This window comes from Pseudomicrostroma glucosiphilum (assembly GCF_003144135.1).
Source record: "Pseudomicrostroma glucosiphilum strain MCA 4718 unplaced genomic scaffold BCV69scaffold_5, whole genome shotgun sequence".
Lineage (NCBI taxonomy): Eukaryota > Fungi > Basidiomycota > Exobasidiomycetes > Microstromatales > Microstromataceae > Microstroma > Microstroma glucosiphilum.
In genome coordinates this window covers 368850-384305 of record NW_020289917.1, presented here as the reverse complement: position 1 = coordinate 384305, position 15456 = coordinate 368850, and the positions used below count along the sequence as shown (strand labels likewise).

Here is a 15456-nt window from a genome sequence, read left to right as displayed (position 1 = left end):
GACGGTGACGGTGACGGTGAGGTTGGAGTGGAGCGCGTCCCAGCTCCGACACGCTCATTTACAAATCAGATGCACGCGACTAGACTAGATCCAATCAAAAGGGGGCTTCTTCCCAGTATACACACACTCTCACACACACACCAACAACACATTGTCTAAGACTGCGACTGCGACTGTGACTGCGAATGCAACTGCAAGTTGGCGAGGTCCTGCTTTATACCTATTGGTCTCTTTTGTCAGTAGCAGCTGCGCGCCCATCGCTGCGCGACCCTTTCGCGGGTCCCCCTCTCATCGACTGATTAGCCAGCCCAGCGCTAGCGAATCTCAATGCCTCCCTCAGCGGGAGTCGGCGGGAGCTCCTCTGCTTCTACTTCTGCCTCTGCTTTCGCCTCGACATCCTCTTCATCGACACTACCTGTGCCGAAATGGCAAATGGATCTGGGGGATGTCAGTGATCCCTCCGATTGGCTGGGAGGTGGAATGAGCTTCTTGAAGGATCTTGATGCGAGTTTGAGGTGTGAGATTTGCTCGGTGAGTTGAGGAAGTAGAGTACAGATACTATGCAGAGTAGCACTGCGCCATATATCTTGCTCCCCTGACCCTTTGCGATACTGACTCGCTCTCCTCCGCCTCACTTCCCTCGCTCGCTCGCTCGACGCAGGATATCCTGCGAGCCCCCGTGGCTATCAAGACGTGCCACCATGTCTTCTGCTCGCGCTGTATACGCGACTACATCAATCAACCCACCCTGCCTGGAAACCCTACTGACCGGCCATGTCCGAACTGTAGACAGCCCAAGGTGTATGACTCAGAGCTGGTGCCGGTGACCCATCTAGAGGTGGCGGCGGAGGCTTGGAGGAGCGCGAGGTCAGTGTCAAGGGAACGAAGGAGACAGTCTACTGGCGATGGAGCTGAGGGCTGACATGGTCTGATTTGCCTTTGCAGGCCGGAGCTCATGCGATCAGAGAGGGAGATGACGCAGCTCAAGCGTCAGCAGGAGGCAGCTGCTTCCCTGGACCAAGCAGGTGGCAGTAACAGCAAGAAGCGCAAGGCTCATCCCTCCCAGTCTACAGACAATCCCTCTGCCCAAACAGGGGACTCGTCTTCCTCTCGATCCTCACCCACGCATACTCGCATGGCTGGCGGCGAGTCTGAGCACGCTGGACCGAGGAGAGTGACGCGGAGCGCCACTGGTTCTCGCAGCGGGCCAGAGAAGAACCTCGGGGAGGAGGAAGAGGAGGCAATTGTTCTTGACGACGATTCGGATGAAGACTGGACTTTGGAGAATGGCGCTGCAGACGGAAAGGCATCTGGCAGGGCGAGTCCGGTGAAGAGCAATGGAGCTGCTGCGAGTGAAAGGAGCTTACAGGATGTCCAACGTGAGTTAAGCTGGCCTGTGGCAGATCTTCTCCATGTCATGATGTCTTACCGCTTCCTCTTTGCCTTGGATTCTTCGACACAGCGTCGGACATCGTGGAGTGTCCCATGTGCTCCTACACCTTCACCTACGCAGCTCTGAATCGTCACCTGGACACAGCAGGCGCCTGCAAAGGTCCCGATCATCCACCGCCAAGCGACCGAGAGCGGGGTCTTGCCGTGAAGAACACCGGTAGCAAGGGTGGGGGACTCGGTGGCTTCTTCAACCAGAAGGGCAAGTCTGGTTCAAGTACTGGAGACTCCTCAATGACGAATGGCAACAAATCCCACGACTCTTCGGCAGCGGGCACCAAGCTAAAACGCCCACAATATCGGCTACTCTCTGAGCGTGAGCTACGCAAACAGTGCTCCGACAGCGGGCTGGCCACTACGGGATCGAAGGCTCAGCTGGAGTCGCGCCACCGACACTGGATCGATTTGTACAATGCCAATCTAGACGCCGCACAGCGTTATCGTCGTCCAGAGGGAGCTCTGCGACGGGAGCTGCGCGAGTGGGACAAGGAGAGGGAGAGGGAAGAGGCACGACTGGCCAAGGCTGCAAGCGCAGCTGCCAGGGGTGCTAAGGCCAGTGCAGGCTCTGCACCTCCTACTGGTAGCGGCAGTACTTCTGGAATAGTCGGTGCGAGTGAAGAAGAGAGGAGAAGATACGCTGCATTGAATAGGGATCAATTCCGGGCATTGGAAGAGCAAGGGAGAAGAAGTCATCGTGCGAACAAGGAAGTACATGCAGAGGGTCCTGCTTCACAGGAGCGTAGAGAGGAGCAGCAGAAGCTCAAAGAGGAGGAGGAGGATGCAGAAGCGAAGGACCAGAGGCCTGTTGCCACTGAGGTATCGCTGGGGGAAGGTGCTGATGAGCTCATGGGGACCGAGGAGGTCAGTGAGAGCGCCGAGTCAGAGGCGAATGGGCAAGGTGGACAGGATAAGGCTGCGGGAGGGGCGGCAGCTGTAGTCGCGGCGGCACCTGCTGACGATGGCAATGGGGATGCTGGCAAGGACTTCTTCTAGGTCTCGTCGAACACAATGTACTATAGTCAATTCGCAAAACCTCTTCGCTGCTCCTTCACTGCAGAGGCTCGCTCGCAGTCAGGCTCAGCAGAGTGACATGTGTGAAGTATCGTTTTCGTGACGTGTGTTGAAGGACCCGACGGACGTATCTATACCATCCACCCTCAATGATACCATAAACACAACACAACGAGCAAAAGCCCATCCTATCTGTTCCTCACATGATACAACACCAATACGACATACCCCCCTCGCCTGGCTTCTCTCCCTCCTTGGGCTTGATGGCTCCTCCCTTTCGCCTAATCTCAATCGTCTGCTTACCCTTTGAGCCCTCCCCATGGGCTAGGTACCACTTGAGCGTCTGACCCTGCACCTCGTACCGCCCGGAGCTGACTTTGACCTCCAGGGCAAGAGAGGGGAGACGAGCGTCGGTTAGGAGATTGCGGCGTGTTGACGATGAGGAGGAAGCGGCTGCGCTTTGAATCTCATCGCCGAAGAAGGAAGCAAGCGAGGGGAGACGCGGGACTTCACTAGGGGAAGCTCCAGCGATGGCGGGACGACGACGACGGACGTCTGCTCTGCCGCACTTCTGCGCCAGCTCATCGTCCGCAGCATAGTGTAACAGTGGCACGTAGATCTCCGTTGGCAGATCTGCACTTCCGACATCCTCTGCGGTCACCTGGACGGTGTACTTGAAGAGAGAAGTCTTGATGTCAAAATCGATCTCGAGGGGAGTGCCGACCGTCGCCATTGGGTATGGACGCGAGACGGCGCCGGCTGAACGGAGACCGGAGTAGATGGCGATCAAGGCTTTGGGCGAGATCTCGCCTGAAGCTTTGGTGAGCACGGAGCTGGAGGCTGCAGCTCCAGTACCTTCCAGGTCAGGCTTGTCCAGAGAGCTTCTAGCAGATCCCACGATAGTCTGCCCATCGCCTGAGTGGGCTTCGTTTGCCACCCAGGAGTCGGCCAGAGCTTGCCTGTCCACATCGTCCTCGCTCCAGATACTCAAGTCTTCTCCATTCCATCCGTCGCCCCACTTGTGTGTGTGATCAGGACAATAGGTCCACATGGTGTAGTTGCAGAGGTTCTTCCCATCACATCCATTCAGAGAAGCGTCCAAGGCGGCAGTCTGCGCCGAGTAGTCTCCCTTGCCTTTGCCTTTCGAGTCGCCATAGTAGGCCTTTCTGTTGTCCAGATCGAAGGGGATGCCAATTTCACCGATGAGAGTAGGGTACTGACCGAGCACGTCGAGTGTGTCGCCTCGCAAATAGCCAATCTGATCTCTGATAACCTTGCGCACCGCCTTGGCACCGAAGCGGAGTGCCAGAGGTAGGGAAGCGTACTTTCCCCGGAAGAGGCCGACAGCATCGGCATTATACCAATTCCAGTGCTTGGTAATGAGCGTGAGCCCATCGTAGAAGTGGCTTGAGAGGCAGGCTCGATTGTCCAGCTCTGCGACCATCTCTTCCGGCGGCGGCTCGAAGACTGGTGGCTGGACGAACATAATCGCCTCTTTATGGATGGGCCGAATGGCGGCTTTGTACCTGCGCCAGAATGGCAGCCAATAGTCGCTGATGAAGTCTACTTTGCGCTGACCTTGGTAGTTGAGGAAGTAGTCAGGCTTGAGCACCTCCCCGGTTTGGCTGTCCCATACCCCGTGAGCTGCCCACACGCATTGACCCAATGGCCAGTCTGGGTCACGCTGCCATCCCCACTTGCTACCGCCATGAATGCCATCGTCCTCAGGCGAGAGCCATACGCTAGCCCCGTTGGGTGAGATGGTCACTGACCCATCCCTCTTTGGACCGAGGGAAGTGAAGCGCCAATTCTCCACCTTTTGTACCCTCCCAATGCCAAGCTGCATACTCTGAGCAGGCGTAGGCATTGGTCCTTGACGAAGCTGCCACCTCTGCGGTATGACTTTGATGTCCTCCAGTCCTATGTACGTCTGGTTTGGCTCGTTCATACTATCCCAGCCTATGACGCAGTCTTCGAACAGACCACCTGCATCTTTAATTCTGATAGCCAGCTCTCGGCAAGCAGCCAGGAAATGGTCTTGCAGCCATTCGGAGAGTGGCTTCCCGTCAATGCGACATCTAGGCGCGTAGTCGTGGCTGGCAAAGAAGAGGGCAGAGAGGGTCGCCGGAGCTAGACGGCCATAATTGGTAGCCCATAGCATCTTAGGAATCGTCTCAGGGTCGGGCTTCTCAGGCGAGGGCCACTCAGAATGTAGGTAGGCGGCAGAAGTAGCTGCGAACGCTCGATGGTCGATTCCGCAGGCAGGCAAGACCCAGAAGGGCGTTCCTGATCCGCCGCTGAAGCGCGAGAAGATGTCCTGATGAGGGTCCATATACACTCGAAAGCCATACTCTTTGCATTTGCGGAGTACCGCTACGATGTAGTCCATATACTCATAGTCGTACTTGCGCCTACAAGAGGAGGAATACGAGGTGAGCATCGCTTCGTAGGCGAGGTCCAGCTGACGGTCTCTCTCAGCTCCACTCACGGTCCCTGATGCTCCAACGCCTCCCAGGTAAAGACGTATCGAAAGCAATTGATCCCCAGCATCTTCAATCTTGTCAAATGCACATCTGCCGATCCATCCTGCAGATTCAGTGGCTGTCCAACGAAGCTTTTGCCCCCGTCCTCGGCCTCGCGCCAGAGAGTGCCGTCTGCCAGTTGCGTGGGTCGGTCCACAGGGGCCTTGGACGAGCCAGAGAGATTGATGCCTCGCAGGAGGACAGCTCTGCCTGATGTGTCTCTGAAGAAGGCTGAAGATGCATGGAGGTAGTGAGTGGGTACTGCGAGCAAGGGTAGAACAAAGGCTGCTGTCAGTGGGTGAGCTAGCTCGTGCATGATCCGTGCTCAGGGGCTTACCGTCTTCGCCCGTCAGCGGGCTCTGCGTTGCGATTCGGACCATGCTGATGAGTGACGTCCACCAAGAGTAGGTTGGATTTGGGACTACGTCAACTTTTACGAACAAAGATGGAGGGTACGGTCTTGGACGACAAAAGACAGCACTGCCTCGTCAGGTACGAGGGACACGGACCATTTCGTTGGTCAGGGCGGACGGGAACAAAGTGCGGAGTGCGGACGACGCCTCCACTCCGCGGATGTTTTGGGGACACAACAGCATGACTGACACGACAATGATGATGATGATTATCACAATGCTGACAAGACGAAAACCTGAGCGAAAGAGAACATGTCCAGCAATTGGCTCGCGAAGGCAGCCGAAGAGGACACAGATGCTAAAAAAGCCACTGTGAGGTAGCTCAAAGGCCTTCTTCCACTTCCAGACGCGAAGCTAAAGACTCAGACGGACGGCGTCGTAGTCCAGCTGTACGTTTGCTTGTCAAGCTTCCAGTGACACCTCCTCCTGGTGGACCGAGTAGACTCAGACTTTGCGTTTGCTCCGTCTACAAGTAGAAGTTCCGCCTCGATGTCATAGCTCCTTTGTTCGTTGACCTTGAACTTCATCCAGCCTGTGACCATTTGACCCCGATTGACTGCCAGTGGCTCGGGTAGCAAAAGACGAGCCTGCTGCCAATGAGTTGGAGGATACCGGGGAGACGTAGACATGAAGGAGCTGCTCGTGCCATTGGCAGCCGCTGAAGCCAGGATCTCGTAGGCGTTAGAAGCGGAGCCAGATGCAGAAGAAGCGGATGCTGCTGCTGCTAGTAAAGCACCGGCAGCGCTTGAAGACGAGCCAGTACAAGCCGAGGGCTGAAAGGGTGGAGCAGTGCCCGATAGATTGCTGCTAGCAGCTGCTGCAGCATTGTGCTGATGCCCAAGCTCAGACTCAGTCATTGGGTCATCCCCTTCGTCAGTGGTATCACCGGACGCAGGATCGCTTCCAGAAACAGCTGGTTGGAAGCTGAGATCGAACCACCCACCAATGCCGTGCATAAGACCAGTGGATTGAATGGTCCAATTGAGAGGGATCTCAAAGGTTTTCAGCTGGTCCATTGTCACTGTCTGGAAGTCGACGTCGTGCTCGACCGTCGTGGACAGGATGGTCTGAGGATTGAAGCAGCCTATCACCGGGCTTGAGAATGCCTCGCGCCAAGCTGATGCAAAGAAAGGGGTCAGGTCCACATTGTAGAAGGACTGTAACATCGGAAAGGGGGTGAGTCGTCTGATATGTGAGCTGAAAATCGGCTTTCGGCACATTTTCAATCGATCTGTACTGACCTGGTTCTGCCAGAATCTTGCCTTCGCAGCTGTCTCGTCCCATACGGGCTTATCCTCGATTGGAGCAAAGCATATTGTTCCAGCACTAGGAAACATGGCACCTCCAGGCTTCAGAAAGCGGTCCCTGGCATCGATGAACGACTCGCACATGCGTTCGTGGAGGAGGAGGACTCCAAGGCACTCAGACACGATTGTATCGACCTTGTCGTTGCCGTCCAGCATAGCCGCTGTAACGTCTTCGGCTTTGCTGTGCACTGGCACAAGCCGGTTGCCGATCCAAGAGTTGCTCACCTTCCCAGTGCCCTGAGCAGAGTGACCTTGCGCCTCGAGATACCATTGCTCATCCTCGTCCAATCTGCTCATGGGCCCAGGCTTCCCGCTGGCAGCAGCAGCGACGTGCTTGAGGTATTCCACCATGTCGGATGCCTCGACAGCGTAAACCTTCTTCGCACCAGCCTGCAGAGCAAAGAGGGAGAGGATACCATTGCCTGCCCCGACGTCCATCACGAGCTTGTTCTGATAGTGACCAACGGCATTGCCCAGGATAGCCCGTTGGTAGGCTGTTGTCCTCACAGAATCCTACAATTTTGAGAGAAAATGCACGCCATTGCACGCCAGATGTCAGCCAACGTGCTTGGAAACTCTTGGTCGATTCTATGCTTTCTCTTCTCACCTGTAACATCTGAGCCTGATGACTGAGCAGAGCATAGTAGCCAAAGTAGGCATCATCTTTCTTCTCGTATACTTTGGTGGTCTCCTCGCCTTTGGACTCTGAGCCTGCTGCACCCGACGTGCCGTTCACTTCCGCGATGTCATTTGGGCGGGTATCGTCCATCGAAGATGGCTCTGCAGGGTGATGGCCGTGGCTACCAAGCAGGGTACTTGTTCAGGGATCTCGTCGATGAGGAATGAACAGGAATCTTAGCCCCTCGTCCACTCGGTGCCTCCACGAAGAAGTGTTGCATCTTCCTCCCTGCAGAAGCGGAAGCAGCGGAGTTCCAAGATGTGTCCAGTGGCCCTCTTCCGATCCGAGTCTTGAAAATTTTGAATCCACCGTGTAGTGTTCCTCTTACACCTTTGCTCGAGCATATTCCTAATCAACACCAGCCAACTCAAGGGAGCCGAGGATTTCTGGTGAGCAATCTGTCAGCTCGTTCCAGCTCTTACAGCGACTCCTCTCCAACCATGGCGCAATCGGACGATGTCATCTGGTCCATCATCGGCCACACCTTCTGCTCCTACAAGATCAAATCCGACACACACTCCACCTTTTGCCGAAATCAATACAACCTTACCGGTCTCTGCAACCGCCAGTCCTGCCCGCTAGCCAACTCTCGATATGCCACAGTAAGAGAATCGGAGGGAAAGGTGTACCTCTACATCAAGACGGCAGAAAGAGCCCATTCGCCTGCTCGATTGTGGGAGAGGGTGAGACTGTCTAGCAATTACTCAAAGGCCTTGGAGCAGATTGATCAGGAGCTGCCCTACTGGAGCAATTTCGTCGTACACAAGGCGAAGCAGAGGTTGACCAAGATCACACAATACCTGATCAAGCTGAGAAAGATCAGGCTGAAGGAGGAAGAACAGCCCAAGCTGGTGGGCATCAAGCAGAAGACGGAGCGCAGAGAAGCAACGAGGGAGAATAAGGCTCTTCGCGCAGCACGGCTGGAGCGCTCCATCGAGCAAGAGCTTCTCACCCGTCTCAAGTCCGGAGCATACGGAGACGCTCCACTGAACGTCAACGAGGAAGTCTGGAACTCAGTGCTGGAGGGACGGAAGCAGAAGGATAAGCAAGTGGATGGAGAGGGTCTGAGGCTGGAGGACGAGGAGAGCGAGGAGGAAGATGAGGAGCTACTCAGCGATATGGAGCGGGAATGGGAAGAGGAGGCAGGCGTGGGTGATAGAGAATTCGTCAGTGACGACGATGAGAGTGAGGACGAAGAGGGAGACATCGAGGATGGCCTTTATGACTCAGAAGGCAATTCGATCGAGGGCGCCGAAGATTCCGATGAAGAGGACTCAGACGAAGATGAGGATCCATCAAGCGAGGAGGAGGAGGGCGCTGGCGGGAAAAAGCGCAAAGCCCCTACCGCCCGGCCCACAGGCAAGTCGCAACCGCAATCAAAGAAGAAGCGACCTGCAGGAGGGAGGAAGGGAGGCAAGCCCGGTATGGAGATCGAGTACGAGCAAGAAGTCGAGACCAGACCATTGGCCAGTCAAGATCTCTCCAATTGGTGAGAAACGACTCAAGTTGTTCCATGGTTGCCTGGTCAGGACCCTTTCCTTTTCAATTGTACAATGTAATTACTCTTCAAATTCACATCATATCACGCCTTGACCACCTGTGTGGGCGTTTCTATGAGCAGTCGACTGGAAAGCGCCACGCCCGCCTCTCGACGAAGCGAATGAGTTGGAAGAGGAAGATCAGGTACAAATGGCATCGCTCTGAACTGTATCTCTGAGGCGCCTCTTTGTGGGGTGTGAACATGCGCAGGGGGTCACGTCTGGTGACCACCCGACATCCTGTCCACCTTTTGATTGGTCTAGCGAAAGTTGACTGACATAGCCTCCGCTAGGCTGTCATGCATAACGTCCACCGTACCTGCCGAAGACGAGTGGATCAATCGAAAGGTCCGAGGAAGTCTTCCTTCATGGTCCCAATCGCAAACTGTGCATCAGATGGGTTCGGTGGTCAGTCAATCAGTCAAGTAGGTCTCGGAGTAAGCATCATGGCACTTACTATCTCAGTTGCATCAAGTCTGACACCGATGATCCTTAGCCTGACCTTCCTGCCCTTGACCACGCTCTGTGTTTAAGGAGAGAAGGAGGTAGCGAGGTCAGTACATGTCATTTGATTCATCAGGCCTGCGCCAGTCCAGAACAATGTACTCACAGTTCCTTGAGCACCTTCTCCCACTGGCGAGAACTCTGCCGGATTAGCATCAGGGGTGAAGCGGTATGCTACCGGTAGCAGATGCGCTGATGTGAAGATCTGAAGTGGGCCCATTTGGGCAAAGAATCCGAGCTGACGAAAGAGAAGAATAGTGCAATCGAGGTTTGAGCGACTGATTGCTCAACTGCTGCGTAGCCTCCCAAGCATTTCTGCTCACCTTGTTGACGTTCGATACAATCGCGTCGACCACCTGTCCCTTGAACGGTCTCAGAACCAAGGCCTGGTATACACTGTTGAATTGCGCCAGACCTTCTCCTGGCAACACGACTCCATCACCAATACTGTCGATCCTGAGGACCTTGACAATGTATCCATTTTCTCCTGAACAAGTTCCCTCTACATCATCTCGCAGCTTCTGCTCGATGAAGTCTGCGAGGGAGGGACCAAAGTAGGAGGGATGGAGGGGAATAGGATGCTCGAGCTTCTTGAGGAAGAACATCGCAGGCAGAGAAGAGGATGTGAAGAAGACTCGATGAAGTGGGCGATCGTTGTCTCCCCAGAGGGCTTTGAGTCTCGAAGCTGTGACCCTCTTGTCCTTCTCTTGCTACCACCTCGACGAGGTCCAGTCGAGGAGGGTAGTGACCCACTGTTCCCTCACTCCGTCGTCTTCGTCGTCGTGCTCGTCAGAATGCAGCGATGACCAGTTCGATGCAGAGAATAAGTCGAGCTGACGAGCGGAGACAGCCAAGTCGCAGCGATGCAGATGACGAGGGCAGATGTACGGACGGACGGACGGACGAACGGAAGGGCTGGCTGGTGATGGCGTACAGGAAGGAAGCAGAGAGAGAGAGGGAGGCCATCGGAACGGAAGGAGGCGGAATGCGATCACGAGTGTTTTGGAAATGGCGAGGCGTCGAGGCGAGGCGTGTGCGTGTGTGCGTGTGTATCTGTGGTGCCGCCTGTGCCTGGGTGCGCCGACACGCGAGATTCATCAACCAACACGACTTCGCTTCCTCCCGTTCCTTTCCTTTCCCCGTATCCACCTCGTGACTCCTCCCTTCCGACGCATTGGCCGCATACAGATACACAGACAATCGTACTTTTGTCACCACCTTCGACACCAGCTACATCACCTTTCCCACCTCCCACCACCACCACCATTGCCTGTCATGGCAACGCGTCGCTCGACGCTGGCATCCATCGATGCTCACAACTCTGGCATCGCGCCGCCATCAGCAATGAAGCCACCCAAGAGCTCCATTAGCAACACTGCTCAACCCACACTCACACATCGCTCTTCGAGGCAGTCACTCGCCCCACAGAGACAAAGTATGGCAGCTAGCAGCGGAGCAGCAACATCAGCATCAGCAGGAGGCGAAGGATCTGGATTGGGCTCGTCGCGTAATTATACCCACAGCACACCTGCTGCTGCCCACCGCAACTCGAGGCAGAGCGTGATGGGAAACGCATCAGCATCGGCATCCGGTGGGGGAGCTCGTAATAGCACCATTGGGGGGCAATCGGCGGGGCAGTCAACTCCCAATGGACGCAGATCTATGACTGGCGGCCGCCAGTCCTTGGCTCCCAACGCATTCCCACTCTCGACTGCAGGACCTTTGGGCTCAAGACCGGCTGCTAACACCGACCCACGGCCTCTCCGGTCCAGAGAGTATATGGCAGAGATGAAGCGCAGGGTACACGAGCTGGCCGAAGCAACGGGTTTCAGTGTTGCAGGCTACCGAGGCATGACTTCACTCGACTCTCCCACACAGGCCATCTTCTTGGCTCTGTTCCGACATATCTTCCAACAAACCATCGACCCATCCTATGTCTTTGCTGCCGACGCCAAGAAGCCCGAAGAGGAGGTGATGGACATCTTGAGGGACTACAATTATCCTGCTCAGGGCGATATCACCAAGATGTTGCTCGGCAGCGCCAGTAGTCAGCAGTATTGGCCCAAGACGCTGGGTATCTTGGACTGGATGGTACAGCTTGCTGTGAGTCGTCGAGACAGTACAGCGAGGAAAGTCCTTAAGCATACTGACCCGTGCTCCCTGATCCGTTCTCACAGTCTGCTGCTGGCAAGATTCCTGCCGGTCCCCTAGCCAGGGACCAAGCCTTCCGGGATGAGATTGCAGAGTCGACTCGAGCCCACGCCGCTGCTGTTGCTGAGCTACGTGCGGCACCCAAGTCTCTCGGCGCAGAGCAACTTGCAGCTCTACGTCAGCGTGTAGACCAAAGGGCTGCTGCACTGCGTGCACTGGAAGTGGAGTACGATGACGAGCCCTCGAATGTCTTTGTGCCGTTTAACTGGAGATGCTACGAGCGCTTCTGGCAGGGCGAAGACGTCTTCCCCGATGAGAAGGCGAAGCTTGAAAGGCATTTCCAGCGGAAGAATGCTGGCGTGAAGACGGACATCGAGCGTCTTCAACAGGAGAAGCGAGAGCTGGAAGAGGAGCTGGCTAGGCTGGAGGAGCAAGGATCACCACTAGCGGCTGCTCAGGCGGAGAGAGATCTGTATGCTAGCGATGTGGCAAAGTTCAAGCAGTACAAGGAGAGTGCTCTGCTGCCCAAGATGCACAAGCTGCAGTCCACGGTAGCCATGCTGGAGGACAAGAATGAAGAGGGCCGCAATGAGGTGGCCGAGCTTCAGGTCCAACATGAGGTACTGGAGAAGCAAGTCGCATCGCAAGAAATGTCCAGTGACGAGTTCGATCGCCTCACTACGGAGCGGTCAAGACTTACTGCCGAGAAGGAGAAGCTGGACGTGGACATTCGCGATGTGGAGAACCAACGCTACGACCTGGAGCTGGCAAATTCAAACATGCAGCAGAAGCTCGAGGAGAAGCTCAAGGCCTTCAATCCTCTGGCAGCCAAGACGGGCGTCTTCCCACTGCGCGTCTCTGGCTCTTCAGCAAAGGGCGGCGAGGAATACGTCGACGAGATTGATCTCCTGGTCGGTCAGCCTACGTTGCTCCACCCTGGTCTGGACCTCAAGAACGAGACGCGCACCGTCATCTCTTCTCTGCGACGAGACGTGGAGAAGGAGCAACGCAAGGCCATCGAGGAGAAGGTAGAGCGTCAAGAGCGCTACGACGAGCTGTGCGAGCGCCTGCACGTGCTCAAGGAACAAGAAGAAGAAGTGAATGCCAAGCTCGAGGTCATTCGAGAGTCCATCGAAGAGATTACTCGTCTGACCGATGAGGAGACACGCGCTTTCAACGAGGATCAGCTGATCAAGGAGCGCAAGCTTCAACAGACGGAGCAGACGGGTCATCGCCAATTGGCCGAGGCCGAGTCGAGACTGGTGGAGCTCAGAGCACATATGAAGCACCTCCAGACGGTCGCTGGTGAAAATCTCGAAAAGTACAAGGATGAGCTGTGCGCCGCCGTCGAGGAGTGTGTGGCCCTCAAGGCGAGAGTGGGCGAGTCGCTTGAGGAGATTGGAGTAAGGGTGGGCGTGGAATTTGAGACAAAGGGGGAGGCTGCTGGCGGCGGCGGTGCGGATGACAGTCAAGGGAGTGTTGGCAAGGAAGAGGAGCAGATGGAAGAGTGAAGAGAACCCTTCCCCGGATGATTTGGTCTGATTGCTTCGTTTTCGTTCGGTACGCTTGTACGCCTCTTTTCGCTCTTGTCCTCTTTTGATACCTTAGTGCGATGCTATCTATATGCAAATTACCGTACGAGCCACTCTTGCCCTGCCTTGTCCAGAACATCTCGTGACATACATCCTTCTCCACGCCTCTCATGCCTTTGTGCCAACCGCTTCACCCCTCTCAAGCATAACAACCGTATCAGTCACATACTCGCTGTCGGCAAATCCCAACACCCTCTCAATCTCGCTACTCCGTAGTCCCTTCATCTTGCTCACTTCCTCTGAAGTATAGTTGGCTAGACATCGACCGACTTCGACGATGTGCCAGGATTCTTCGGCGACACTGGCGCTGGCGCTTGCGCTTGTGGTAGTGCTGCGCGAGAGAGGAGGAGGAGGAGGAGGAGGCCGTGTTTGTTGGGCGGTTGAAGGGACAGAGGAGGGAGGAGAAGTAGTTGTATGGAGCGCTTCGACGAGTGGGGGAGTGGCCAGACCGCTTCCCTTGGAATCGCTAGCAGTGGGAGCAGCATCTGCTGCCACCCCCAAATTCTCCTTGATGCGGTCCATGAGCGATTCTCCCTTGCCCTCTGCAGCATCAGCGCTGCTCTTGGTATCTTCTACATCCGCCGCCTTTCTCCGAACCATCAACCGCACAGCTTGCATCCTCTCCCAGTGTCCCCTCGTCTCCACTACACCAGCTGGCAAGAGCCTTCCTCCGCTTTCCTGCTTGCTGATCCGCTTGTAGGCACCTTCGTCGATGATGATTGCTCCCGTGGGATGCAGGGCATGCAGCACGGACCATTTTCTCGATGGTAACGGAGTGGACTGGGGCAGGAAGAGGGTATGAGCTGGATTTGCTAGAGGAGGATAGCCTATTAGAGAAGATTCCTCTGACGTAAGAGAGGAGATAGATGAGGCTAGATCTGCCGCCGGCTCGTTTGATTTTGTACGTTGTGGGGCGGCTGAGGTGTGTTTCGATGTGGGAGGAATACCGCGTGCGACTACGGAGAGCATGTCTGGCGGATGATCCGAGGAGATGATGACGGTGGCTACGCCTGCTGCTGTGGCTAGCTCGGCGGCAATGAGCTTTGTCTGCATTCCGCCTGTACCGAAGGAGGAGCCGGGAGTATCCACCGACACTAGGGGAGAAGAATTACCCGTGATAGAAAGTCAGCAACTTCATGGTGTCCAGCTGCCTTTCCATGATGGCTTTCTCACCAGCTTTCCGAGCTTCCTGCACGCTCCTGACCACGCCCAATCTCCTAGCATTAGGATTTGACCGGGGATTGCCAGTGTATAGTCCATCGACGTCTGTACAAAGGAAGAGATAGTCTGCATCCACAAGTCCCGCAGTGATGGCAGAGAGGGTATCGTTGTCTCCGAAACGCAGCTCTGATACGGAGACGGTGTCGTTCTCATTGACGATGGGGATGGATTGATAAGTGTGCAGCAGGGTGTGGAGCGTGGTTTTTGCGTTCAAGTAGCGAGGTCGCTGCGAGGAGAGCATGGCGAGAGGAGTTCAGTCCACACATGAGATAGGAAGAGTGGATTCATTTGAGCTCTTCCCACTTACGTCTGCGATGTCATTCCTGGTCAGCAGTACCTGAGCCACGGAGATGCCAACCTGATTGAAGAGATTGTCCCACAATGCCATCAGCCTCAGCTGGCCCAGAGCAGCAAGCGCTTGCCTCTCCCCTAGCGTATCGGGTTTAGCGCGAACATTCATCCTCATCCTCCCGATTCCGATCGCTCCAGAGCACACAATGACCACACGGTGACCAGCGAGGCGCAGTGCATGGCAGGTCTCGACGATGGACGAGAGGAGGGAGAGACGTGGGGTGAGGGTGTCCAAATTCAGTACGGACGAGGTTCCGAGCTTGAGTACGACCGTCAGGGGCTTGACCTGCGTTGCAGCTGAGTGCGAGGCATGGTCAGGCAGGGTCGACGTCCCAGCCTCGGGCGTCATGGTGAGTGTTGGATGGTGGTGTTGCCTAGAAGATGCCCGATGGTGAGCAGCAAGGCCTTCCTCGGCAAAGGCGCTGCCGATTGAGCGGATCGGATCTTCGGATTGCAGGGCGGAGTTGCAACCACACGCACGCGGAGACGGAGACACAGACACACAAGCACACACACGCAGGCACAAAGGCCGACGGACAAGAGGCGACGCAGACGCAGGCGGCAACCAACACCTCCCTAGACGGGCAAATTGTGATCCATCATTCCTGACATTGTATAGCACCATCTACTCCCTCTGGCCATTCCTCGTACGGCATACTTCATCTTCATCGCTGAAGCTTTCACCCTTCCTTTACACGCGGCAGGCAAATAGAGCTCG

The 15456-nt window shown here is 55.7% G+C and overlaps 7 protein-coding genes across 7 annotated transcripts; 3 read left to right on the top strand and 4 right to left on the bottom strand.

The window, feature by feature from the left end:
• The first annotated feature begins 105 nt into the window (after window positions 1-105).
• Window positions 106-2518, top strand: BCV69DRAFT_293358 (hypothetical protein). Its single transcript, XM_025493836.1, has 4 exons — window positions 106-531; window positions 662-867; window positions 946-1379; window positions 1463-2518. The coding sequence occupies exons 1-4, from the start codon at window positions 328-330 to the stop codon at window positions 2440-2442; spliced, it is 1824 nt and encodes a 607-aa protein (XP_025348560.1). The 5' UTR covers window positions 106-327; the 3' UTR covers window positions 2443-2518.
• BCV69DRAFT_269047 (glycoside hydrolase) lies at window positions 2430-5472 on the bottom strand. Its single transcript, XM_025490880.1, has 3 exons — window positions 5320-5472; window positions 4949-5243; window positions 2430-4871 (listed from the first exon to the last, which is right to left on the bottom strand). The coding sequence occupies exons 1-3, from the start codon at window positions 5360-5362 to the stop codon at window positions 2660-2662; spliced, it is 2550 nt and encodes an 849-aa protein (XP_025348559.1). The 5' UTR covers window positions 5363-5472; the 3' UTR covers window positions 2430-2659.
• Window positions 5473-5582: 110 nt separating this feature from the next.
• BCV69DRAFT_311909 (S-adenosyl-L-methionine-dependent methyltransferase) lies at window positions 5583-7568 on the bottom strand. The gene is made up of 3 exons (XM_025494888.1): window positions 7310-7568; window positions 6637-7215; window positions 5583-6552 (listed from the first exon to the last, which is right to left on the bottom strand). The coding sequence occupies exons 1-3, from the start codon at window positions 7469-7471 to the stop codon at window positions 5758-5760; spliced, it is 1536 nt and encodes a 511-aa protein (XP_025348558.1). The 5' UTR covers window positions 7472-7568; the 3' UTR covers window positions 5583-5757.
• Window positions 7569-7821: 253 nt separating this feature from the next.
• Window positions 7822-8874, top strand: BCV69DRAFT_293356 (Mak16 protein; the record flags this gene model as incomplete). The annotated part of the gene is made up of 1 exon (XM_025493835.1): window positions 7822-8874. The coding sequence occupies one exon, from the start codon at window positions 7822-7824 to the stop codon at window positions 8872-8874; it is 1053 nt and encodes a 350-aa protein (XP_025348557.1).
• Window positions 8875-9065: 191 nt separating this feature from the next.
• Window positions 9066-10126, bottom strand: BCV69DRAFT_169296 (hypothetical protein). The gene is made up of 4 exons (XM_025489488.1): window positions 9747-10126; window positions 9530-9661; window positions 9377-9442; window positions 9066-9304 (listed from the first exon to the last, which is right to left on the bottom strand). The coding sequence occupies exons 1-4, from the start codon at window positions 10026-10028 to the stop codon at window positions 9257-9259; spliced, it is 528 nt and encodes a 175-aa protein (XP_025348556.1). The 5' UTR covers window positions 10029-10126; the 3' UTR covers window positions 9066-9256.
• Window positions 10127-10860: 734 nt separating this feature from the next.
• BCV69DRAFT_276862 (hypothetical protein) lies at window positions 10861-13085 on the top strand (the record flags this gene model as incomplete). The annotated part of the gene is made up of 2 exons (XM_025491129.1): window positions 10861-11526; window positions 11601-13085. 2 exons carry the CDS (start codon window positions 10861-10863, stop codon window positions 13083-13085), a joined length of 2151 nt encoding a protein of 716 aa, XP_025348555.1.
• A 189-nt stretch (window positions 13086-13274) lies between these two features.
• On the bottom strand, window positions 13275-15129 carry BCV69DRAFT_269034 (glutamate 5-kinase; the record flags this gene model as incomplete). Its single annotated transcript, XM_025490879.1, has 3 exons — window positions 14695-15129; window positions 14340-14613; window positions 13275-14260 (listed from the first exon to the last, which is right to left on the bottom strand). The coding sequence occupies exons 1-3, from the start codon at window positions 15085-15087 to the stop codon at window positions 13275-13277; spliced, it is 1653 nt and encodes a 550-aa protein (XP_025348554.1). The 5' UTR covers window positions 15088-15129.
• Window positions 15130-15456: the final 327 nt, after the last annotated feature.